At 36.2% G+C, this 26,784-nt stretch overlaps 1 protein-coding gene across 6 annotated transcripts in view; it reads right to left on the bottom strand.

Moving 5' to 3' along the window:
• The window catches only part of LOC149531516 (RNI-like superfamily protein), a 172,878-nt gene that overhangs the window by 101,029 nt on the left and 45,065 nt on the right, over positions 1-26,784 (bottom strand). For all 6 annotated transcript variants that reach the window (XR_016359159.1, XR_016359158.1, XM_089811422.1 and 3 more), the window contains one exon: positions 2,103-2,145. Coding sequence is in view for 4 of the 6 variants with exons in the window: in XM_089811422.1 (XP_089667548.1) it covers positions 2,103-2,145 (43 nt within the window). In the remaining 2 variants the exon portion in view is untranslated. The remainder of the gene's footprint in view (positions 1-2,102; positions 2,146-26,784) is intronic.

Raw genomic sequence — 26,784 nt, 5'->3', positions numbered from 1 at the left:
ATACAATTCTACCCATCGGCTACAATATAGAATTTACTGACAACATGTGGAAATTAATCAAGACATGTTCTAGTCACATGGACTTTCACTAACAAATGATGAAAACAATTCAATAGAAAGAATTTAAATGGACACATGTTGAAAGAATTCATCAAAGATAATATATGCATGTTTTATTTAAATTCAAAGACAATAGCATAGCACGATGCATTTAGTACACATAAAGAGTGGATTAATTCTCCAATAACAGAAAAAACAACTTTTGAAGCCTCTTTCATCACTACACCATATCCTCACTAATCAAAATAAGTTTTAAAAATTTGAAGGATTCTCAGGGATAACCAAAGGAAAATGTAATTTAAGGAGCATGGTAATGTGGAATTGCTCCCTCAAGTCTCTTGCTATAATCTCCCCTTTTTAGCTCACCATGGTGGGTGATTTGGATTAGCCTATCAGTGGCCCTCATAGGCTAAATCAAATGGTTAGGGGGTCTCAATTGGTAGAACCAGAGGCAAAATCTCATTCCAGAGGAGATGAGAGTTTAGGATTGCTCTATCTAGTTTGGTTTGGAACACTTACTAGTTATAATAAGTTTCTATTTTAAGAAAGTATTTCTATCTTTAGCAAAGTGTATGAACATGTTGTGTCGCAGTGTTCAGATTTGGGTATCGTTGACTAGAGCAGTTATTTGGAAACTTACTATTTATAGGAAGTCAATGTTGATGAGTTGCTATATCTGGCAAGGCACCTAAACTCATCGTATGCACAGTGATTGACTCCTTCGTCAGTTGACCTAGTGGAGTGACTTTTATTGGCACAAAGGTATTATTTATCATTAATAAAGTCACTTTATTAATGATAAAGTTGTTATACAAGTTATGAAGTATTTAATAAAAAGGGGCCAATTGACTTAAAAGGTGCATTAAATGTATATCATATTATGGGATTTATTTATTCTCTTAAGTCGACGCGAGACATTAAAAATGCATTATAAATGATTAGTATTATGAAAGTTGGCACCAAAGTTGAAGGAGTTAGTTAAATTATTATAAAGTCAGCTATGCATCAAAAACACGTCTTTAAGTAATTAATGAATCTTATTCATGGATTGATTTGTTATGAAGGAATTATAAAAGCTGAAAAGGAAAAATCAATTCATTATGAATGGAGGAATTTGCTTGTTTCTTAAAGAACTCTCTTATTTTCGCCAAGGGTTTCAGCATTGTTGAAGAAATGGGAATTCTTCACAAATTTAGCACTCTGAATTAGTGAAAGACACAATGATATTATTCGATTGGGAGATGGTTTCATCCCGCAGCCATTACTAAGCTTCAAATCATTGAATTTGGTGAAAGATTGTTCAGATGTGATGAAGTGTATGAACCAGATTATTCATATTGGTGCAAGGGACAGCCATAAGTCAGAACGCAGCCCTCGAATAAGCATCTGGCATTCTTGAAGGTAGATACATGAGATCAGCAAGAGTGACGTGGTTATTTTGGAAGGCAAGTTTGGGATTTTTAAGTGCCATATGATTCATTTCTGCATAAGCGTCTATGGTTATTTATCTACAGACATAACTGCGGTCATTTTGTGACAATAAATGTAGCTGTGATTCCATTCCAGGTTCTTTAAATGGTGATAAATTATTCCTCATATTATTACTCAAGCATTGTATATAATACATTTTCCGAATTGAAACAAGGGGAAATATTTGTGCTTTGTTTACAAAGATAGTTTGAATTTCATGCATTCTAATGTTTTATATATATTAAAAAAGCACAAAACTCTGAAAAAACTCAAAAACAATACAAATCTGCAATCACGTCTTCTAGCAGAGCCAATTGAACAGGGGTAGAACCAAAGGGGTTCTTACACTTGCCTATACAAAGGATGAACACAGGGACTCAATTATTTATTAAGTATATTGTTGTCACTCATTGTGTGGACCAGGTTACAAAACCTTTCCGTGGCAAGTGTGACCAGTTACACAGTTAAAATAAAAATAGTTTCAATAAGAGCACGAGAATTTTGAAATGTCATAAGCATGCTTGTGCCAACCATCTAAATTGCTAGAGACAAAAAGAATAAGAACGACTTACAGACAATTCTTCAACACACAACACATTTCGAAGTCGTAGATGCCTGCAAAGAAGAAAAAGTTATCATGCAATTGTTGCATACTAAAATGAAAATGCACATATAGGATTTTCCATAAAATCATATTATTTTCCTTATGAATAATCATATTATAACACCAAAATAATATGATTTTCCTTAAGAATGGAGACTGAGAAAAGATTGTGAAGATCTATGCTTACAAATTTTATTGGATTTCATTACCAAAAACCTATCATGTACTTAGGATTCAACAATGGACCACAGATAAAAAGTAGTTCAGGGCCTCCAAGGTGAAGAACCTTTTCAAAATCCAGTAACACTTCTTGTCTACCTCAAAGGACTATTTTAGAAATTAATCAAGTACATAAAAATTCAAAAGAATTAATAAAATTAATAGATTGATTGGATGTAAATAGGATTGAAGAGGCAAGCTGAGAGGGGATGTTTCTGCACAATAAACTTGTATTTGCTAATGAACTGTCTGTTTAATAAAAGTATTTTTACTGCTTATTCTCTTGTATGCTTAATACTCGCGTGTGCGAGTGTGCCTATAGTGTGAAAGAGAGGGGGGAGGAGAAAAATTCAGAATGGGCAGAATACATGTTAGAAACAACCAAACTCCAAGATGATATTATAATAATTATTATGTTAGCTGCCTTTCACCATGCAAGTTACTTGTTGCTGCCATAGAAATCACTCTAGAAGGCTGAATCAACTCATAAACTTCATTAGACATCTTAAATGTATTAAACATTTGCACCAAAAATAAATATTATCTGAGGCTGATTAAGTAATGGGAATCCCTTAGTGTGATCACATTATAATTTTTTTCTTTCGAGAAAACTCGAACAGGAATAGTATGCGAGATAAAAACCTCTTTTAAAATTATAAAGAGAAGCTCCCTGAAATATAAAACTAAACCATACACTAAGCTATAGACAAAATATAGTCATTCACATTATACAGCATTCTCTAGCAGGTTCTGCATGGAATAAAATAATTACTTATCCCCATCTGCTAGAAAGTGACTGAGCTTTTACCTCTGCTCTCTCAAATCTCTGATTTTCACCTTTGTTTGTTTGAGTGTTTGCAATGAACAATTGATGTTTGTCAATGATGTAAAATATAACATTCAAATGCAGACAAACCACAAATTGTAGCAAACGGAAAATGATTCAAACCTTAATTTTCATAGAGCCCAGCAATTAAAGATTTTCAAAGCGTAATAGCCAAGTTCACACCAAGATATAAAGCAGTCCAAAGAGGACACGATGTAAACAGAAAGGTGATCATTTATTGCATAAAACTCGGATTACAACAGCAATAAGAAATGACTAATATAAAAATTAGATCTCTTCATGCCCAAACACTTCTACAATGTTTCTCAAAGTTTTGTTGGCTAAAAATTTTGTAAGTCACTGGAACTACAACTTACAAAATGGGAACTTTAGGCAACAGTGTAGTGAGATAAATCTCTCCTCTCAGCACTAGGGGAGGCTCCCTTCTTGCTGTAGATGGCAACAACAGAAACTTAACTAGAATTGACAAATGGGTGGTTCTCTGAATCAATTCCTCTTTTTTCAGGAATGATTTTACTCAAACAACAACTATTTGTGAATTAACAAAAGGTATCTACTACTACGATAATACCAGTGGCTTAGAAGTTGACGTAAGAACAACTTTAATACAGCAGTTATAACTTAACTTATGCGATTGAAAATAAGAGCCTATGGTCTCTTACGATCAATCCTCTTTGAATAAAAGGATGAGTAGCTAATAAGGCACAAACTCTCTTATCAATTATTCAATTTGAAATAATATAATAAGAATTACAACACAAAGTCTTTAACTCTTCGCACTTGCAGCCACTATTAAACTAAAGTAATCTTGTTTCCCAAAGCTCAAAGTCTTCAAGAACAACACCAAATGCTCAAATGCTTCACAAAGAGAGAAATTACAAAGATGAATTAATCAATACAACATAAGAAAACAAAAATTGAATCCAAGCCTCACAATACAAAGTTTGGGAAAACTTGCTTCTTTATTCACTTTAAAGATTGCAACAAGAAATACAATTTTTTCAAGTTACAAGCTCAGCCTTCTTCTATAAAGCAAAACATGATTATTTACAATGAGCTCTCTCCTTTATATAGGAAAATAGGAGAAAGAAAGGTGGAGGAAAAAAGGGAAACCCTCAACCACCTTGACTTATTCTCTAACTAACTAATTTGACTTATTCAAAGTTGCATGCCTAATGCGATTGCAACTTGACTACATAAGCTGATTATACAGGGACATGTTAGCCTATACTTACAACATAATTGCTCTTTACATATAATCTTTGTCATCCTACTCTAAAGCAACTGGAAATTTTGAAATGTTCACATAATCTCAACTATTTTAACAAATTTCTGCAGTGAGTCATGCATAACTTTAGCATCGGGCTCACCGTTGTATTCGGCAACCATATGATTTTTCGGTGAATACTTGCTACTTCCGAAATTTCTTGCTAGAAACTTCCTTTTTGCTCCGTAGATCATCTAGTGAACAATTGCAAATGCATTCATCACGCTGATATTGAAATCATCTACTTCAAATTGTAAGCGAATTGCTTCAGTGAACCCTATAAGGATATCTTCTTCTTTCTTGAGCTCATCGTTTTTATTGATAACTCCACATGACAGCTTTTGGTAGCATTTGTTGATCATGCCTTCTTAATTATTAATCTTGATCATCGTTACTTTTGCATCTTTTATGAGTTGTTGCAGACTTGTTCTTTGTTAGTCATCAGATGCATGTAATCATGATACATTTCAACAGATGAGATGACTTCATAGTCACACAAGGCATCCAAATCAAACTCCATCATGTTGTTCCAGGCACCAATGTCTCCATCCAGCAACTATAATTGTCATTTAAGTAATTCTTGAAATATCACTTAATTTGGCAACAACTTCCTTTCCTTTTCTCAACATCCTATAGCTATCTCGAATGATTTGAACTCCCTGAGATTCAATACTGGCAGCCATTCATCAACAACTTGAGCCTTTCTTTTAATTCTCTTTGTGCACTCGAAAGAGATTGGTTCAATACTTGAAGAAGATGTGCATTCTCTCTCTTCAGCCTATTTTTCTTTGCCTACAACTTGTCATTTTTCTAAACTAATGAGTCAAGTGCGTCTTGAACATCTTGTCAAACACCCAAACAAGTTTGCTTCCTAGCTCAATTCTGAAGAAATTGTAATCAGCAGCTTGTATTTCTTCTGTTGGTTTTTCAACTAGAGGTTCAGCAACTTCTACATACTTGATGTTGTTGTCATCAACCACAACCCAGGAAACTGTTTTAGCTTTCTTGTTCTTTGAAACTTTCAATCTAGCAACTTGCCTGTCAAACTCTTCTGGTGGGATTTTTTCTTTCTTCCTCTTCTACGTGATGGTGCTTAGCCATGGAGGAAGTTTGAAAGAAGATGTGCCAGCTATAGTAGTAGTCACCATGGTTTGTACTATTTTATCTTGCATAACTATAGTGACTATGGCAGGAGTCTCGGTTTGAATGGCCACTAGGTGTCAGACTACTATGTGCAATCTCAGTCATGAATTGTTCAAATTGAGATGAGGTTACATCAATTAATGCCATGGACTGAGTTGAAGGAGAGGGAATTGACATAGAATATGCATCAAACACATTATCATAATTATATTGATCACCTTCTGTTTCTAGTGTAGGTGCAGCTGAGGACGTAGGTTGTGCCAAAGTCACTATTACTGTGTCTTCAAGAGGTGGATGTTCAGTGGAGAAAGTATCCAATACCATGCTCAAAGGTGAATCAGGGGATTCATATGATAAAGGTGTCGAGTTTGGAAGAGTTGCAGTCGTGTGAACTTCTGTGGAGGTGGAACTGAAATTGCGAGTTGCTTTCCTCGAACTATATCATTGTCCCTTGAATCAATCTGGATTGCTCAAGATTCAATTTCTTTTACCTCAAGTATCCTTGCCGTAATATTTCCTCCTTTGATTGTGAGCTTTGGTAAACATTGAAAAGGAAGCTCATGCTGAAGATGAAGTTCCATCCTTTCCTTTAACCCTTATTTCTATCATTATACAAATCGGACCAATAGAATCAAAATCTTTTCCAAGTTTTATTTTGATGCATTTGAGATTGTTCTTTTTCAACCAAATATTGGTATTAGAAAGGATAGGTTGAAAATGACCCCAAATAGAGGTGCTCTCCTTACTTGACCATGTAGGAGGAAGGTAAGGCAACCTTTCTATCAGAAGTCGAACATAGTCAAGATCTAGAATATGATCATCATCTTCAACCCCATCAGGGATTGATGCAAGTTTGAAGTCTATTATTTGCTTCAATATCAACCGACTACAATCCAAGCGTCGAATATCCACCTCGATATGCACATCAATTCAGAAATCTTCAAAGCGGTACACATGTATGAACTACTTCCTCGTCTTAGCATTTATTCCTCTCCAATCAAAACAACTTCTTGCCATGAACTTCTTTAGAGTGATTCTTTAAAGTTCGAACTCCATGTTCTTGGCTTTTGGTACAGTGTCTACAAAAGTATCTGCCAATCTTCAAACGATTTCTTGAAGAAATTCCTAATCTCGATCTATGCAAGTTGGATTGATAGGCTTGTACCTCCATGAGTTGCCTAGCTAGCTCCATGAGTACAATCTTGTCTTTAGGATATTTAGGTAGAGTGTATGGCTCTCCTTTGAAACATCCAACTCACAGATATGTGAAGTTAAGAAACTGTACAAACATGCAACCATACTCACTGACTTTATTCAATGCTTCATCAGAGACATGCAAGTTTGGGGGTTCTTTGTCAAATAAGCAAATGTAATGCCCAAAGAAGGCATCTTGTACTCTGTGATAGTGTATCTAGCTTTGCTTGAGAGGCAATTGATCATAATACTCCCAAACATGCACCAATCACCTTTGGTTGATAGGCCTGAAAAAGAACCCAGGGCAGCGACAATATACACCATGTAAGAATTCATATTGAACACTCCGGTGTCCTTCACACTCAACAATTGTTCACATACTGAATCACTTATTAATTATGCCCAAAAAACATTCTTTTTTGCTCTTATGGTGAGGTGAATGTACTTGTACATCCGAGGCTCGAAAACATTTGAATCCTCGAATCCAGCTAGGCAGCTAAGTGATGTGATGAGATCATTAATCTCCTCCTTGAAATCACAGTGGCACACACCCTTTGGTCATCTAACAAGATTTGGTCTCTTAGTGATCAACCAATTGACATTAACATACCTACAATATTCAGCCATGTCACTATTCCACCTTTCCAATGCTTTATGTTTGGTAATGTTGGTTAGGACTGGAGTATGAGGAGCATGAAAGATGTGGGCAATAGTCTCTAGATCAAGACTAATGATCGTGTTACCATCCTGATCTCTGATAGTTCTAGAAGCCACATGAAAGTGTCTGGCGCATGCAAGAATGAACTCGGGTTCATGAGCCACCAAGGGAAAAGTAGACTAGTGTATATGACTCCTCTTAATCCAAGTCATATTCTTGGTAGCTTCAGTATTAACCCTTATGAGGAAATCTTCAATGTTCAAATGTGATATATCAGTATCACAAACTTCCTTAGTGTAAGAAGTCACTTGAGATGGCGGGATGGAATTGTGGTACTAATCGTACTGGTACTTCATCTTCTTTTTGTCTTTTCTTTTTGCTAGTGCAATCTCCTTTGACATCTTAGAAAGTTGCGCTTGTGTAATTGTTACATGAAAATCCCATAGTGTAAGACCATCATCATCTGAAGGGTCCATATTAAACTTTGGTGTGTAAAAACATGGATTTTGGCAAGGCATGGATAGGAAGAATGGATGGAATAGTTCCGAAAAGCAAAGAAACAAATAGTTTAAACTCAGAATGACTCAAAAATGACTAGAATAGCCAAAAATGGGTTTTTTGGAATGGATTGCATATGCGGACAGCGAACTTTAAAATGTGCAAATGAGAAGTAAAATTTAATGAAATGGAAACATGGCATGCTTTAATAGGTGTAGGTCATACTATGTATCTGGCAAGCATGTGGGAAATTCTTCTTCAACCATAGGGGAGACATAAGGAGGTTCATGGAATGCATATTAGTGGGGAGTTGCACTTGCATTCTCATGCAAGGAAAAGAGGGACCTGCTCCCATATTAGAACGGGATTTTATCCTTGACTACATATGCAAGTAAATGGGACCTTGCATATGCAACTTGAAGAAGAAGACAGAAGAAAAAGAAGAGACAACATATATACAAAAACATGCAAATTTGAAAATGGAAATTGAAAGATTTGTAACAAGACTTTCAACAAGAACAAAATGCATTAATGAAAATAAGGGAAAAAAATACCTATCTCCACCAACCACAAAATAACAAGTCTTTTTCATACCTTTGACAAATCTGAAACTAAATCCAAGAGATTTTGGATTAAGATTTGTTTAATATCACAATACTTTTATAGATTTTGAAATTCAAACATTGGGGATAGTCAAGGTTCAAATTTGTACATGTGGAGATAGTTAGAAAGATAAAATGCCCAAAATTTGCAACAAACTTTGACTTGGCAATGCCATGTGCAATGGCTTGGAAAACGGCATCTAGGGTAAATTTCTAAACTTGAAAATAATGAATAAGCTGGAAATAAAATGCATACCCTAGGAAGCTCTGTGGAATTATTGCAAACCAAAAATCACCAAGAAATGCAACGTTTTTGGTAGAAAACGTGCCCTAGAAGGGCTATTTTTGGCCAAATGCATCTGTTTAAGAACATGCTTTCACTCCCAAATTTGCCACTCTTCAAAAACACTCAAAAATGCCTTCTCTTTTTGTCAAAAACATGACTATTTTGCATGTGCACTTTCAATGACCTTGTGAGTAGCAAGATTCAAACATTTCTATGCCTTGCTTTTATTGGAGTAACCTAGGAATATACCTTCCTCACATTTTGCATCAAGCTTCCCTTTCCTTACACCGTTCAAGATATAACATTTGCTTTCAAATACTCTGAGATAACAAACATTAGACTTATACCCATACCATAATTCATAAGGTGTTTTGTTTGCACCTTTCTTCAATTGAACTCGGTTCAATTTATGAATTGTTGTGCTGCCTCTCCAGTATTTTGGTGCAACATTCTTCTCACTCATTAGTGTCCTTGCACATTCCATGATGGATCTGTTCATTTTTTCTGCTATACCATTTTATTCTGGAGTTCTAGGTGTTGATACCTGTATTTTGATTCCTCTTTCATTGTAGAACTCATTGAATTCATTTTAGATGAATTCTCCTCCTCTATCTGATCTCAGACATTTTAGATTCTTCCTTGTTTCTTTCTCAACTTTAGCCAAATACCATTTGAACTTTTGAAAAGCATCAGATTTATCTTTCAAATACATTACAGTCATCATCCTAGAATAATCATCAACAAAAAAAATGAAATAAATATCTCCACAATAGCTTTCCACACCTATTGGCCCACAAAGGTTTGTATGAACTAGTTCCAAAACTTCTTCAAAATTGTAGGACTTACTTTTGAAACTTCTTTTACTCATATTGCCACTCTGACATTGTTTGCACATGACCATCTCAAGTTTCTTCAGATATGATATGCCTCTTAATCTTTTGTTCTTGCTAATAGTAACTAGGTTATCACAGTTAACATGACACATCCTTTATGCCATAGCCAAATTTTGTCTATTTGAGTGAGCAAACATGTACTTTCAGTGAGATCTAAGTAAAACAGATTTCCTTTTGTCTGATTGCCATCCAATAGTTTAGCTTTGTCATTCATGAACTCTACCTTGTATCCTATATTGTTCAACTGAGTTACACTAAGTAGATTATGTCTTAATCCTTCAACCCAGTAGGAATTTTCACATTTTATTCCTTCTGTTAATGCTAAACTTCCTTTTCCTTTAACATAACATGGTTCATTGTTTCCAAATATAACACTTCTTCCATCATAGTGTTCTAAATGTTCAAACTTACTTTTGTCACCAGTCATGTGATGAGAACAACCACTATCTATGATCCATGTATCATTTTTGCTAACATGAGAGATAAGTGTCATCTTTTCATTTTCCTCATTATCAAATCATTCTTAACAGCAATGTAAACAACTTCATTATCATCACTATCAAAATCTTTGGCAATGTAACAAGATTCCTTACCTTTGTTTTTGTAATCCTTGTAGCTTTTGAAGTTTTTCTTGCCTTTGAACCTGTTATTCCTTTTCTCATCTTTATCTTCTTTGTTTGGACATCTTGCAGCAATATGACCAACCTCTTCACATGAGAAACAGATCAAAGGGATTTTTCCTCTAAACCTTCCTTTCCCTTTTCATGCTATTTTTGCAAGTAGGGCTTCAATGACTTCAAGGTCTTCATCTGAATCATCTTCTTCATCATTGTTAACCTGTTTTCCTTTTGATTTTCCTCCTTTTCTACCAAGGGTTAGTTTGCCTTTGAATGCAGATTCAAGATTACTAGAAGTAGGAACGAAGTTATCAAACTTATCCAACTCAAAGTAGTTAATCTTACCACAAGTGCATCCAAAGTTATATCATTTTTAGGATTGCATCTCATCTCTTGAATTGATAAAACTCTAATAGCATAACTAGGAAGAAGTGTTCTTAGTACCTTGCTGACTACTGTTTCATCATCAATTTTCCCTCCTGCAACTCTCATTGTACTCGCACTTTCTTTAAATCTTTCACTGTATTGGACAATGTTCTCACCTTCTTTCATTTTCATTCAATCAAACTTGCCTCTCAAACTTTCTACCTTGGCTCTTTGCACATTTCTCTCACCTCTATAGACACTTTGCATCTTTTCCCACATATCAAATGCAATAGGACAATCTTTCACCTCATCAAATTCAAAATAGTTCAAAGAGGAAGCTATATCAATCATCATTATATTGTGATCCTTTGCCTCTTTCATCTGCTCCATAGTCATAGGTTTAGGTGGTGGCACATATATGTTTTCCAAGTAGAGCAGACCAATATCATTGATGCTTAATAGATGCAGCTTCATCAACTCCTGCCATGCTGAAAAGTTGTCTCTGTTAAGCTTAGGAATCTCCCTTCTGTAAGACATCTTGATCTTTAGCTTAGGTCCTTGAAACCTTTCCTGCAAGCACCAAATGCTCTGATACCAATTGTTGGAAATGTGAGAGGTAACTAAGAGGGGAGAGCTGAATTAGTTACCACAAAAACAAATCCTTGTGCCTTAGATGTCAATACAAACTTTCACTAATCATGCAATACTGTTCAACTCGATTAACACTAGAATGTTACTGGTACTCGATTAACAAAGCAATCTGAAGATTGTTAATCTGTTATAACCTTTAGTTAGTTGCAAAAACATAAAGCATAAGCAAATAACATGAACATAGATGACACCAAGATTTAACGTGGAAACCCAATTGTTGATGTTGGTTTGTACCACTACATAACATATTAGCAATTGAATATCTGATACGGAATATCAAACACACAATTCCTCTCTTGAAAAGTTAATACTTATGCAGAGATAAGCAAGAACTCCAATGTTCCTTACACCTGTGGATACTAACTCAGTATATCGATGTGATTCGCTAGTAATCACGTAGGCGGCCTTACACTATTTGTTTGAGGACAACTTGGACTTTGGTGGAATGATGGTGATAGTGATGGAAGGTGAATGCTAGATGATGTTGATGGAGAAGGTGATTGTGATGGAGGGTGAATATTCTTATGACTTATGCCATTCTAACTTTCCTCTTCAAAACTCCAACTCCTAAACTACTTGCTATTCTACTCCTACTCCTATGGATGGAAAGACTAGCAAATGGACAGGGATCGAATCTAATGAAAGTTTACCAACAACTCTACCTCCATAGATGCAATGATTCGAAGGAAAGTGAACTAGAGGTAGTTTACCACACAAGGCTTCCCAACAAGCCGCTAGGATGCTAGTGGCCTAGTTATAGATCCCTATCAAACATCTACTAATACTACCATGCAACAATCCATCTACTTTTAATCTTACTTAGCAACTCCTTGAAATGATATTTACTCTAACAACTTCAAAATGAAATCTAATTCTAACTATTGGAAGTAGAAACCATGCAACAACACCAAAAGCTCTTAATCACCATGCAAGTCACAACAATGAGAAAGAAAAGCGATTTTTTGGCATTATCTTTGCAACAATTTTCTTTGACCCTTACAAATGAGAGCAAATGGCCTTATATAGAGGCCAAAATTTACAACCAACGATAGAGATAAAGAGGCAAAATCAATGATCCAGATTGGATCCTAGAAAGCCTAATTAAGGTTACCACCCCATCGGCCAATGAGAAGATGCCACCTCGTCACTGGACCAATGAAAAAAAGGAAAAGTGGCAAACAATGAGAAGGCACCAAAATGTTGTCCAATCAGAATCAAACACTTGTCCTATCCTAGAAGAAAGAGAAATTGCCACTTGGGCTTACATCAAATAATCTTCTAATATAAATCTCCCTTTTTCTTTCATTCTTTTAGCTAAGGCAATGAACTTAGCTAGACTTTCGTTGACTTCCTCCATGGGAGGGCAAGGTGTATGCTTTATCTTGAGCTCAGCCAATTTCATCATGCTGCCTGCTGCTTGTAGCATAGTTCCAAGAATCACGGCGATTCATGCGATTCACGCGATTCGGCAATTCGATTCAAGCCAAACGATTTTTTGTGAATCGGTGAATCGAATCAGCGATAAAGGGTTTATGAAATAAGTTACTCACTAAATTTCAAGGGTTTTTTAAATTTTCCGATTCATGGCCGATTCGATTCCGATTCATGGCCGATTCACGATTTGATTCGGCCTTGCCGATTCCGATCCGATTCCGATTCTTGTTACTTTGGCTTGTAGTATCTTCTCATGGTCTTTCTCATACTCTTTTGCGTATCCAATAAAGGCATTGAGGGAGGAAAGGGTGCCCAAATGTTTCTTCTTGATAGCAACCTTTCCTAACTCATCCAATCTTGATCCAAGCCTTGTCTCATTGATGTCCTCTTCTCTGATATCCTCAAAATCAAGTGCCACCCCAACGTCACTCATCACGGTTGAAATGGAAGTGTCGACGCCTGGGTTGTGCTGTGCAACTACATTCTGTATCTCCTCGAGTGTTCTTAATCTGGTAATCAAGGCAACAAACCAAGACTCAACCGTACTCAATCCTCCTTCATCAACCAACTTGGCCCTTTCCAAATATTTCTCCAGTAGCCTAATGAACGCCTGTAGCCTAGGAATAGCTAAATCCTTGGTTGGAAGGAAATCCTTCAACTCCTCTTCAAATATTCTGAATTTGTTTCTAACAGTCACTAATGACCTGAATGTTGAGATAAAGAAAGGCAAGAAATTTCGCCCGTCTTGGATTGTATCATGGATCCAATCCCTAACTTCATGCAGCTGAGCCAATATCTCTTCTAGGTTGCTCCCACTGTCTTGAGGAAGGGCTTCCTGGTGCAACTATTGGATAGGCTAGCAATCTCTCCAATATTTGTTCTCAGCCTCCAACTTTATGATCCTTTCATTTGCCTTCCTCAACCTTTCTCTGATTGAAACTATACCCTCCTGAATCTCCTCACATTCCAAGTCATCTATGTTTCTTCCCAAGTTGTGCTCTACTATTTCATATTCTTGAGCTGCAATCTCATCCAATGCCTTGTCAAGTATTGATATAGCAATTTGAACCTTTTGGTGACCATCATTGTCACCCTTGATTACCTTTGCCACCATTTTTGCCATTTGTTTTTGGTTCTCGCTATCACCCTTTTCTATTAATCCTTGGATGTCTTCAACTGTTTGGGCAGTTACTACCTCGCCTCTTGGCATAAGCATTTGCCTTAACCATAGTGGTGCAGTGCATCTCCCCAAATCTAGATTTGGTTTGACTAACAAACAATCACCAATGGCCTCGAGCGCCTAACTTATCTCCTCAATATCAATCGGTCCATCTTCTTCTTCACTAGTAACTGCCATATCATCTCCTTGTTGGTTTTCTGAGAGAGGAGAGTACTCAGTACTATCACTGTAACCACTTGATTCTGAATCAGAGCTCACTTCAACCACGGTCCTTTGTTCACTTGTGTTATCTTCTTGACCTCTAGCCTCAATTAAGCTTTCCCTTGACGGTGTTGCATGCTATCTCTTTGCTGGAGGTTCTGGATGTTCTTTGCTTTTTTCAACCTCCAAAGCTCTCTTCTTGCTTCTAACCGTTTCTTGTTGCCAGCTACTTCCTTCACCTTTCTGTCTGACTGATTCCGCTGGACCCTCTTTTGGCTTCATCTTCTCATAAGTAAGGTGTATCCTTTGACTTTGTAGCTTCCTTAATCTTTCATTGTACCATGACTCGGTGTGTAAGTTAACTGTCCTCGTAACTGCCTCTAAGGAAGGATCCCGATGATCATCCCAATCCACTAGATTCAACTTTGTTCCCTCTACTGTAACATAATCTTCTCTCAGCACATCTCCATCATCTTCCAATTGATCGGGAATATTGAGGCCTCTCCATCTAATATCTCTCATTATGTTCACCAAGCAACTTGAGAAAGCTAGCTTTCTCACATGAAAGTCATCCTTGGCATTGGCCCAAAAATCTTCTATAGTGGGAACATGTTTAAATGCATTTTCGTAAGATACCTTGATAAGACCATTAGGATCAAATCCTTGCCTTGCTTTGTACCATCCTAGATAATACCATTCCAATTCCTTCTCTGCAACTGCAAAGGCAACACAATTGGGGCAACTATCATTGCCAATTCCGAATGAGAAGGTAATCCCTGTCTTACCCTCGAGTTTCATTATTTTGTCATAATGCTCAAGTTGCCTAGTCAATTCCATCAAAACTACCTTGTCAGGTGGGTATCTTGGAAGCCTCTTGGGACAAACTGTGCTTCTTGCTACTCTAATGTATGTGAACTGCAGAAATTGGATGAACCAACTCCCATATTTCTTAATCTTTGTTTCTGCTTCCAACAAGAGCCTCCTAGTAGGTGTCCCTTGTAATACCCTTACTATCTTCGTGGCAAAGGTGTCAGAAAACATTTTATAATCTTTTTTGTTGTGCAAATGAAGCTGTGGGTAGCATTCATGCACGAAATATTGCCCCGGCCCATTGCCAATTTCTCCTAAGGCCTTAAGTCCAGGATTTTTATACAATCTAGCAATCAGATAAAACAGATAGGACCCCATGTAGAATTGCATTTGATTCTGTATGGTTCTAAGTTGCAACTCTAGATTCTCGCTTATGATCCTAGCCCAGTCAAATCTTATTTTTCCTCTTTCAATTTCATCAATAAATAAGTACATCTAGTTTTTGAATTGCATTCTTTGCGCTAGGCCCATGATCCGGCTGAGAAGCACAATGAGATCTCCATATTCTGATTTGAAGTCTACCACGGTGAGCCTCGATGATCTGGTGACTCCCTTCTTTCCTTCATGTAGCCAATCCTATTTTAGATGCATGAAATAAGCCTCCTGATTATCTTGAAATGACTTGGCCGCCTGGTTCATCATTAAAACTGTCATACTTTTGTACTGAGGGATGTTAAATGCTTCTTCGATCACCTATCTGCCAATGTTGGCCAACACTCTTCCCATCATCAAAAATGATGGATTTACTAACCAAATCAAACCTAGATGCACACTCCATAACCAATTATGGACAAGGCAAGGTAGGAGGGAAGGTCATTGCGTGTACAATTCCACTTTTGTAAATCTTCTTTGTCGTGGGGGATTGTCCTTCCTTTAGTCTGTCTGTTACCTATATCATGTTCACTATACCGATATTGGTATTGGTAATTTGCCTCATTTTTGAGAAGAAGGTGGTTTTAGGCATCATATCCTCTGTCTTTCTTAGTATTTGTTCCCTTAGGGTCCTTGCTTGCACTAACATCTACCATCCTAAACACTTATTTCTGCCCCTTCGTTCTAAGTGATATGGACTACCCTTATCGATCTCCAACCTTCTTTCTATCAATAGATTCTAAATTATTTCTACCTCGCCAAGTCCTATCACTACACTTATCAATCTCCAATCTTCAACCTAGAGGTGGGACTACCACTTATTTATGCCTCTTCATTGCCTTAAGATGGACTACACTTATATCTCCCAACTTAATTCCTAAGGTGGTCTAGTTTATTTCTGCCTCGCCAAATGTCCTATCATGGATTCTACACTTATCTCTCCAATCTTCAACCTATAGAAGGGATGATGAAGTGGTGGATGATGAATGAAAGAAGAACCAAGAGAAACAAAACTAAACAAGAACAAGGAGCGAAATCCGCTTAAGGACCACCTTTCAGCTCTAGAATGAATTGAATTCACCTTTACCAATTGCCGGGTCTTCTTTGAAGTTCGGATCAGACCTAAGAATTTCAAGCCCTTTGCAAATAATGATGCCCTAGCTAGAAAAATCAGAATTCTGTCCTCTTGAAATTGCCCATGCATGTGCCAAAAATCAGGTCCTTGATCATGTACTTCTTCACCAACAAGAATCGTCCAACTCCTAGGGAAAAAAAATTGCAGCCTCTAGAGGAAATCAGATTTCAAGAAGAAATCGCCAAGAAAAAGTGCAGATCTGCCTTCAAAAATCGCCAAACATGGAAAATTCTGCCCTAGAAACAATTTGTTAAGGCCTTGAAATCTGCCTTAAGCACACAAATCTGCTCCTTCAAAAATCACTTAAGGCTGATAATGTTCTCCCTTTGCAAAGAAAAATCGCCAAAATGGAAGAAAGCTGCCTCAAAATCGCCAAGGAAAAGAAGAGACCTGCTTGTGGAATGAGAAATGAAGGGAGGGGGAAGCCTTCTTATACCCAACTCCACACATTCCTCCTAGCTGGCCGACTAGCCCTGGGAGAGAGAAAATTTAATTAGTGCACAATTCTGGCCCAGATTAAATGCCAAGCTAAAAAATAATTTTGCCATAGTGAAATTTCACATTTTTAATTGCCGGTTAAGACCAAAATTGCAAAAATAGAATTAATAAAGCCTTGGAGATGTTAAACATTTCATTTAATAATGTTTTAGGTAATTAAAATATCATTTAAAATCGGATTTGGCAAGCCAAAATCAATTTTTCAATTTTAATTTACCAATCTCTTTAAATATTTTTTTTTTTAAATCTTCAAAGCAATTTTAACCTATTTAATGCCAATTTTTGCAATTTAATCCAAAATCGATTTTGCAATGCAATTTTAACCTTTTAACAAAAATAAATCCTTTCCCTAGAATCCAAAATCGATTTTCCTAATTGAATTTCACCATTACAAAATCAATCTTTCACCCAAAATTAAAATTTTCTAAAACAATTAAATCTAAAAAAAATATTTTGAAAATGCTAAAGATTACATAATTACATCCAATTTTCAAAATAAAAACCGTCTAAATCCAAAATTTTATAAATTTATCCTACCAAGTATAGTTCAAATTATCGAGAAAATGTTGTGTTTAAAATTTGTCCGGCCTAAGGATAAAATTACCAATTCCGAAAAATCAAGTTAAAACCGGGTGGAAAAACAAATCTAACCTCCTCCCTCCTGGCCCGAAGGCATAAAATTTTCTTAAGTCTAAAATTTTTGGACAACTTCAAAAAATTATTGCCAAGGCGATCAAAAAATGGGGTTCCCCAAAATTTTGGGGCGATGGTGTGAAAACCTCAAAACACCAATTTGGGAAAAATCACCTTGCAACTAGTCACAATAATTTTTCACTCTTCTAAAGTGAGCCCTGTTAGAAGCCAACCCTGTTTAAGGTTACAAAACATATTGTTAAGTATGACCCTGTTGAAAACAAATTGATACAAGTATGATAAATGTGTTTCAGTCATTGTTTTGTCACTGATGTCAAACCTGTTACTTGTTGGTAAGATAATTGCTTATATGATTTCAATACTATCATTTGTTTGATAGATGAAGAGGGTTTGATCAAATGAGGTAACAATAGCACCTAGAGGAGAGGTTGAGTTATGATATGAAAAGGAGTACAAGAATCAGTTAAGACAATGATACTATAATGCATTGGTAATCTACTTAAGGTTGCAAAGGTTGGTTACACTAATTAAGTTCAGAAGAACAAGTTAAACAAAGTTTGTCTGCCAAGCTTAACATTCTGCACAGTAGGTGCCGAGCAAAGTTAATGCAAGCCAAACAAAAAATCAGTTGGAGCCGAGCAAAGTCAATTTCAGTGTAAGCCAAGTAAAGTTTAGTTGATGTTGAGCACTAGTAAACTTTAGTTTGTGCCGAGTGATTTAATAGAGGATGTCAAGCAACACAGTATGTGTCAAGCATCAGAAGCCAGTTAATGTTGAGTGTCAGCATTATGAGAAAGAACGAGAATTCGATGAATCTGAGCCGACAAATTTGTTTTCTTGTTTGTGTGAACCGTGTGGAAGATAAGGTTGATGAGCTGGTGGCATAGAATCCATGGTGAACCATTTTGAAGCAAATTCAAAGAGGATTGAAGGAGAAGTTTCTAGAAGGGAATGAAATGAAATGAGGGGTAGATTCATTGAATCCTACCTAATCCAACCTAACCCTAAAATGGATGATGGAGGATGAACGGCAAAATATCTTAATTCTCTATTTATAGAGATGGCTGGTCAAAAGCAAGGGTTGCTATGTGCGAGAACTTAAGGAAGAGAAGGAGTCTAGGGTATTGCTTCATTCAGTCACCTAAGTAAAGAGACTGCATTGGCAAGAAAAGCAAGAAGGCTTAAGGGTATGGATGCTTGAAGGGTGAACAAGCTATCAGAGTTGAAGAGTGTGAAAGCCAAGCTAAATGGAGGACTGAAACAGAGATCTGTAATCTGCAAATAGAGTTGTAAGTTGTTATCAAATCAAGCCTTATTGTTACTCTCTAATCATTATATCAGTTTAGAGTAAATCCTTTGGATTAAGGTTGAGCTAACAGTCATTTGTAAATCCTTTAACCAGGTGACATTCCAAGTGAATGATCTAAAGTCCTCTAAAAAGGTGATTGAAATCCTTTAACCGGATCACATTTAACAGTGAGCATTGTAACCTTTAACAGGGTTGGCCTTTCACAAAGCATCACTTCGGAAGAGTGAAAATGAGTAGCATCTTACTGGTCGTTTTTCCTAGATTGGGTTTCCATGTTAAATCATTGTGTCAAATGTATTATTGAATCTGTTATGTTTCATATTTACATTTCTGCAAATTGATTTGATAGTAACCTACAAGTTTAGGTGATTGCATAATCTAATGGATGCATGCATGATGTAAATGATTTATGGATATGGATCCACTAAGTTGTGAAAAGTTTTATTTGTACATCTAGACCTTGAATAACTGATTCACCCCCCCTCTCAGTTATTCTAAAGAATTCTAACAAACCCTGTTAGAGGATTTAGATCACCCTATTAGGAGTCGCCTGGTTAGAGGTCTTCGAACACTTCAATCTTGAAATGTCACCTTGTTAGAGGATTTACAAAATGACTGTTCAGTCAACTCTGTTAAGAGATTTCCTTTCTACTACAATGGTTAGAAAGTAAAGACAATTTGACTTGATTTATGAAGCAACTATCTTTGCAGATTCATATCTCTGTTATGGTTTGACTTTTGGATCCTTCTTGATCAGATGTTCTTTGTAGCTTATCTTTCACACTTCCTACTCTGCTTTTTCCTTTGCTCACATATCCATCTTATTTCATATATCACTTCTCCACTTTATTCTAACAACTTGGCCTTTCTTCTATATCATAAGCTAGGACAAGTCGGCTTGAATACTCTTCAAAAATATCAACAAATATCCAAATAGTCGGCCTCATAAAATAAAATATTTGAAAAATGCATTTTGTTGTCACTCGGTCAATACTAGGATTGAACGCTCGGTTGACACTATGACTCCTTTGATGCCTAACCACTCGGTCAATACTGCAAGCCCTTTGATGCTCAACCACTTGGTCTATATTGCAAGCAGGATTCACTTTATTAATCAATTCCTCAATTAATACTAGAAAAGTCTTCTTTACCTGATTGCTTGGTTAATACTGAGATATACAAGGTTAATACTGCAAACTCTACATTGCTCAGTTAAAGCTGACATTTGTGTAACATCAATGACAATATACAATTGAAGAATTGTTTCCAACAGATATGTGCAATGAGTAATAAAAACCCCACTTTTAAGCATTTAAGTTGTCTTATGTAATTAAATTTAATATCTAACTATAGTTTTTCATAAAGTAACATGAAAATAGTCTTGAAATAGGCTATTTTCGTAAAACATATAAAACTATAGTCAAATCAACTCAAGATGAGTGGTAATTATAAAATGGACCACAAAATCCACTTTAAATATTAAACATAATTTTATATCATGCTTTCACCAATAAAAAGGCCACTTTTATGAGGTTTTTTAAATCGAGATATGCAATTGTCCTGAAAAACCCCACTTTTTCCCTTATAACTTGAGTTAGACAACTCCGATTTCAACCTAAGTTAGCTCGAAACGAGAAAAATTCCAAGGACTATTCGCCTAGGGCAAAAACAAGACTGAAAACTATTTACAAAGCAAAGAAAAACAACGAAAGGATGCGAACAATTGCCAAAAATCGAGCATTGGTAATAAGAAATAAAAAACTCTTCCTAACAAACAATTTGGGATTCAAATCAATGGAAACCTTCAAAAGAAATGATAAATAGAGCAACATTGAATTCAATTCAGGGATAACGAATTGTCTTAATGATACTTTATAAATACATTAAAACTAAGAGGATGCACCTATGAATTCAAAAGAAATTGCGTAGGGTTGCCTCAATTTTGTGAAGCCAAAATTGAGGACAACAAGTTCATAACACTTATTTCTTCCCTATAAAGCTGATTGGGACCTGCGACAAAGCTCTAACCCCAAGGTAGCATAAACTCTTCACAAACTACTTACTAACTCACAATGCCAAATGAAAGGAACTGAATATATGGTCAATGGAAGATGACCTTCAAACCCTTGTTTCACTTACAACCCTAAACATCACTAGAAACTCTATCCAATAAATCTGAGCACCAAAAGTATGTCAACGGCCATAGATATGCACCCAAAGGCTAGTGCATAAGTTGTTAGTCCTGGTTTGGGTTCGGATTCAAGTACAAAATTTGTTCAATTAAATTATGGGGTGGGTTTGGGTTCGCTTTGGGGTCGTCTATATATATATAAAAGTTCATACACCACTATGCTAATAGTAAAGTAATGTAGCAAAATATCCTATGGTATATATTAATATTTTAGTCCAAATGACATAGCAAAATGCCAAAATACAATCGCAATAACGTAGGAATAGCTCACAAACCAGCTTATTAGAGCACACAACAATCACCTTTCAACACTCCTTGAGCAATGGCAACCAAACAAGAAAGTTTAGCAATGAAGGGAAGAAGTTTTCTTTTTCCTTCACAAATGCACAAATGACATGTTTTACCTTTTTGGACTTTTAGGGGTCAAGTGACTAAAATAGACAACAATGCACTTGTAAATAGTCAAAAAAATGACCTTTTTTGGCCAAATTCAGCCGGGGTACTGCCATAGAATTCCGAATTCGCTGTGAAATGGCAAAAAGTCTACCTGGGTTCTTCTGACAAATTTTGGGCATACTTTGCCCACATCCAAACCAGACTTTTGGCTATACTGAACCAAACCTTTGGGTTGCCGGGGAGGAATTTGGCAACATAGGCTAGTGCCATTATCCTCAAACCCTGCTATAAAATCCTGGAATGTATATACAACTGATCATATGAGTTTGTCTTCGGACCCTTTCTGCCTTTATGCCCAAAACCCTGAATAAAGAACCGGCAATAAACTCCATAGTGATTCCTAAGTGAAACCACCTCAAAATGGTGATCGGATTTTCCCCCGACATCAAGAAATCCAAGAGGTTTCATTGTTAGATTAAGCAAGAAATAAGTTGAAGCTATAGAGTATTAAAAGAAGAAAATGGATAGTCGAGTCATCAAAAATCCTCTTCATAATGCCTTCTTTATAATTTTAATATTTTCAAAATGGCAGCGAAAATCCAATATATTTTAATCGAATTTTAAGTCCACCACATCACTTGAAATTATATTTTATTCTAATTTCTTTTTCCTCAAAAGGTGTCCCATTTTGAGAAATAATAATATTAGAAATAATAACAATAAAGTAATATTTTTTATTATTTCTTTCTTTCACCTTATTTGTCCATTTTACAATTTTCTAGTGTTAAACAAGTGCGGTGGTGCGGGGGGACGTCAAGACGAGTTTCGGATGCGGGAAAAAAAGGACCTCAATTTGGGGACAGCGAGGGGATGGCGAGGGTGCGAAGGCAGGGACCGAGGGGGTTGCATAGTGTATATATATGTATATATATATAGATATGACTGAAAATGCTAATTATGAAATGGTACTTTAAAATAACATACCAAATATAGTTGAATATAGAAAATTGAAATGCAATTCACGAACATAAGTTCAAACTTGAAACTTGAAACTTCATAACCATTACCACATAACCATTACCAATGACCATTGAACTTAGTAAAATACTAAAACTTTTATACATAATGATAATAATGATAATGATAAATGATAAATATAAACCACACATAGTACCATGTTAGGGCTCCCTTTCTAAAAGAAACAATAAAAAACAATTGCAAAATATGTTTTGTTTTTTTACTTTTTAGCCAACATATCAGCCACACCCCACACGCACCCTAGCCGCACCCCGCACCTCGGGCACACCTACGTCCCCGTGTCCCACCCAGGTGCTCTGATCAGTGTGGTTGTGCTTTTTGCGTGGTGGGGGTACTCAGGTGCGCACCTACCCGTACCGAGGACGTACGCGCACCCGGTGCGCTGGATTTTTGATCCGGGTGTGCACACCCGGGTTACACTGCAATTTTCCTTATGTCTCCCATGCCCAAGGGGGATTGTCCCTTTTTGGGATTGCTATAAAAATAAAGTATTAATATTATAATTCTCCATAAAATATTATAATATTATTTCTCAAATTGGCATCATTTTGCAACTTATTTTTCCTTTATTCCCAAGTTGCTTACATTCTTGGCCCCTAACCGGGGAGATTACAAATCTTCGCACCCCAAGATTTCTTGCCCAAAGCAATTACAATAACCAAATTTGATTAAGATCAAATATACAAATCAATACCTACATCCCAAATAAGTCGTGGTGCATATGCCTGAAATCTCCACTGCTCTAAACTGATGTAAACATGATAATGCCCAAAGCTATGAAGCACATTGTAAGAAACCCAATGTAGAAGTGCACCAAACCAATCCACACACCATAAAAACCTATAAGAACTCCCATGTATACAGAATTCAGTCAACAAGAGTGTAAAATCGGTCAAAATACCCCACCAAACACCACTGTTAGAAATCGGAACAACGTATAACCATTGAAGTACATTACTCCATATGATGAAGCAAATGCTCTGAGTCGAGAAGTGGTGTAGCTCCAACACTATACCACCTTTCCACAGAAGAAAGGATGATATAAGTCACCAAAATTTGATCAAACAGTTGATATCCATCAAAATAAACCTTCATCCCATGCATCCCTACTAGGCTGCAAGCCAATACAAACATGTAGACCATTGCCCACAAAGAACAATGATCATATATGACCCCACATGACTATCCATATCATCAAATAATTAGAACAGCAATCTCATCAAGCATAATGGCTAAATCAAGGGCTGGTTCAAGAGATGTATCTACTAAAGTTATCAAGTGATGGTGCGATTATTTTGCTACCAATGAATTTTCTGGATGTATACCTTTATAAATTCCCATTGTCAAACATCAAGTACTAATCACATGAAGATATTATATCACTGCTATCACCATGTACCAAGGCTGTTGTAACATTCCTTCCTAGGGACCACATTATTTTAAAACTATAATAACTAATTCCTATGAAATGTGGCTATGGCAGTTAAAAGGATTTATGCTATAATAAAGTTATGTGAACTTTAAATGAGAATGGAAATATTTTTAAAAAATTAATTTTTCTTTATATAGATTTTTCATGTATATTATGTTATGAAGAAATTATATTTTTCTTGTATGGAAGATAGGAAATGAATCGTTATTTCAATTTAGGGTTATTTGGTAGTTGAGTTTATTTCTGTGACAAGGATATCTAATCCGTTTGTATCAGTGGATGCAGGAGGAAATCCACCCCACGAGCGGCGATAAAGGATCATCAGCATAGGAGCACATGAGTAAAGGAAAAAGTCAGACATGACATCCGAGCAAGAGCCTCAACTATTGACAGTTTCTTAGGAGGGGCAAGTGATAGCTAAGTACCAAGTAGCCCCCAGTATTTGGTTGCTTTATAGATTAAATAAAAACCTAAGTAAATTATTAATTAACTATTCTTCTATTTCATAACTATACATTCTTGCTCGTATATATTTACGTAAGTATGCATGTATTTATGTATAGATAGATAGATATGTGTGTGTGTGTGTGTGTGTAGATATAGATATATACAATATACATATGTGTAGAGTATGTATGCATATATATATATATATAAAATTTGTTTGATTAACGCTACCCTCCCTATTCCTTGTATGTAAGCCAATATCATGATATCAAACTTATGCTTTGGTTTTTATTTACTTTCTTGGAGGGAACTTTGTCGCGGGTGGCAAGAGGAGGTTACATTTGCAGCCACCAAGCTAAAGGTTTGGTGGGCAGCAATGAGAAGTCATTCATTGTTCTTGTTCATTTTTGTGGAGAGCTCCTATTTTGAGCACTAATTTTTTATTCTCTAGAAGTGGCCACTATGAATACAGTTGAGAAGTTAGAACTATGAACTCTTGGAGCTCAAACTTCCACAATATCTGAGCGTCGAGCATGCATGTGAACATTTATTTGTTGATGTGATTTTGTTGTTTGAGAAAATCACATGGTTTGAATGATTATGAATGTTGTTTTGATTGATTCCTTCTTAGTTTGATCGATCTTCTGATTGTTGCTCGATGGATTTCATTGTGGTTCAAGTCGTTCAATCATATCGAGTGTTCATAATCGGTGACATGGAGTAGTCAGTTTCTCTCTATGGATTTAACATTGAATTCTATAAATTCTATCTATGTCTGTTTGCATGACATCGCATGCTTTGCATCCGGATTCGCTTACTTTGATCACAGATTCATTTCATATCATGGTTATAGAAGTTTCTTTCTGGCATTTCGCTCTGTATTGAAGTTTTTTTGGTGTCTATTAAATATGCAGCATGATGATTTTAGTTGCGTTATGGCATCTCTCTCTCAAAATCAAACTTCTTATTAGCTGTATTTTGATGTCTTAACTGCAACTTATCAGCTCATTAACTAAGAATTTATATCTCAATTGTGTGTCATTAAGTGTTCATTTCTTGGATAATGGCATTACAGACCAACACCATCATTTGATCAAAACAGAACTTTTCTTTCAAGATTGTGGATTTTTGGTACATGTAAAAGTATTATGCGAACTGAACTCATTTAAGAAATAATACTCAGTTCATGCTTATGGATACTATGAGAAGAGTCTGTTATGACAGATCTTGTCGAGCATAATAACAAGAATACAGCTCTAAATTGCGTCTGCTTGTTGGGTCTCCTTAAGGCTTAAACCCTCAAGTATTGTTTCCTTGGTTAAATCTGATTGCTATATGAACAAATGCAACTGAGTAGGCTGGACCTCTGAAAAAGTCTTATCCACATTCATCCAAGTCCAACCCTGATTAGGGTAGAATATTGTCTTTGTATAATCCAAAAAAAACAGTCCAGGAGGTCCAGGGGTCAAGATTGGTGAAGACATTGACTGTACAGGGTATGTGCTAGTACTTTCAAAACCCTTGCCCAAGGTGGTACTATGCTACAAGTAGTATGCATCTGTTACTAGGACCAGTAGTGCAACTTCTATCTAGGAAGGTCACCTAGTAGGCAAGCATGACTACATAGGGAATGTGCTTGTACTTTAAAAAACCTTGGTCAAGGGGGTAGTATGCATCTCTCACTAGGATCAGTGGTGCAATGTCTAGCTAGGAAGGTCACCTAGTATGCAAGGATGTCACGGATTAACCAGCGACTATGGTTGCAGGTTCTACACCAAGACTAGAACGGCAATTAAATGGATACCATACCCCCGTGCTCCTGGGAAGGGTTGGGCTGCTACTTTTGGAATTGTACAGGTGACAAATGGTCACGATTGAAAGATCCATGATTGGGTGGTAAAAACCCCTGATGATACTCTTTCACCCTTGTTTCAAGTCCGGAAAGGATCAAGTGTTTTGTTCAGAATAAGAAGGTTCAAATTTGTAAAGATATCAATTAAATTATTATTCACTTTCCTGTGCAGTGCCTTAATTTAGTTATTTAATTTTCAGTTTCATGTGAAGTAGTTAGTAACTAAAATTTAGTATTTAACTTCTGTTTATCAAGTTCTTAGGAAATTGAAAGTTAGTTGTAATTGAATCTTTTCATTTTCCATACTTAGAGTTAAATATTTAGTTTACGATGATCATAGAGTTTGGAAGTTATAGTTGTCTTGTCATAAGGAATGGGTGGCAAATCCAAAGATGTAGTG

Source organism: Cupressus sempervirens, chromosome 11 (assembly GCF_028749045.1).
Source record: "Cupressus sempervirens isolate cs-2001-9-10 chromosome 11, ASM2874904v1, whole genome shotgun sequence".
In the NCBI taxonomy this organism is placed as follows: domain Eukaryota; kingdom Viridiplantae; phylum Streptophyta; class Pinopsida; order Cupressales; family Cupressaceae; genus Cupressus; species Cupressus sempervirens.
This window is presented reverse-complemented; position numbering and strand designations above follow the sequence as displayed.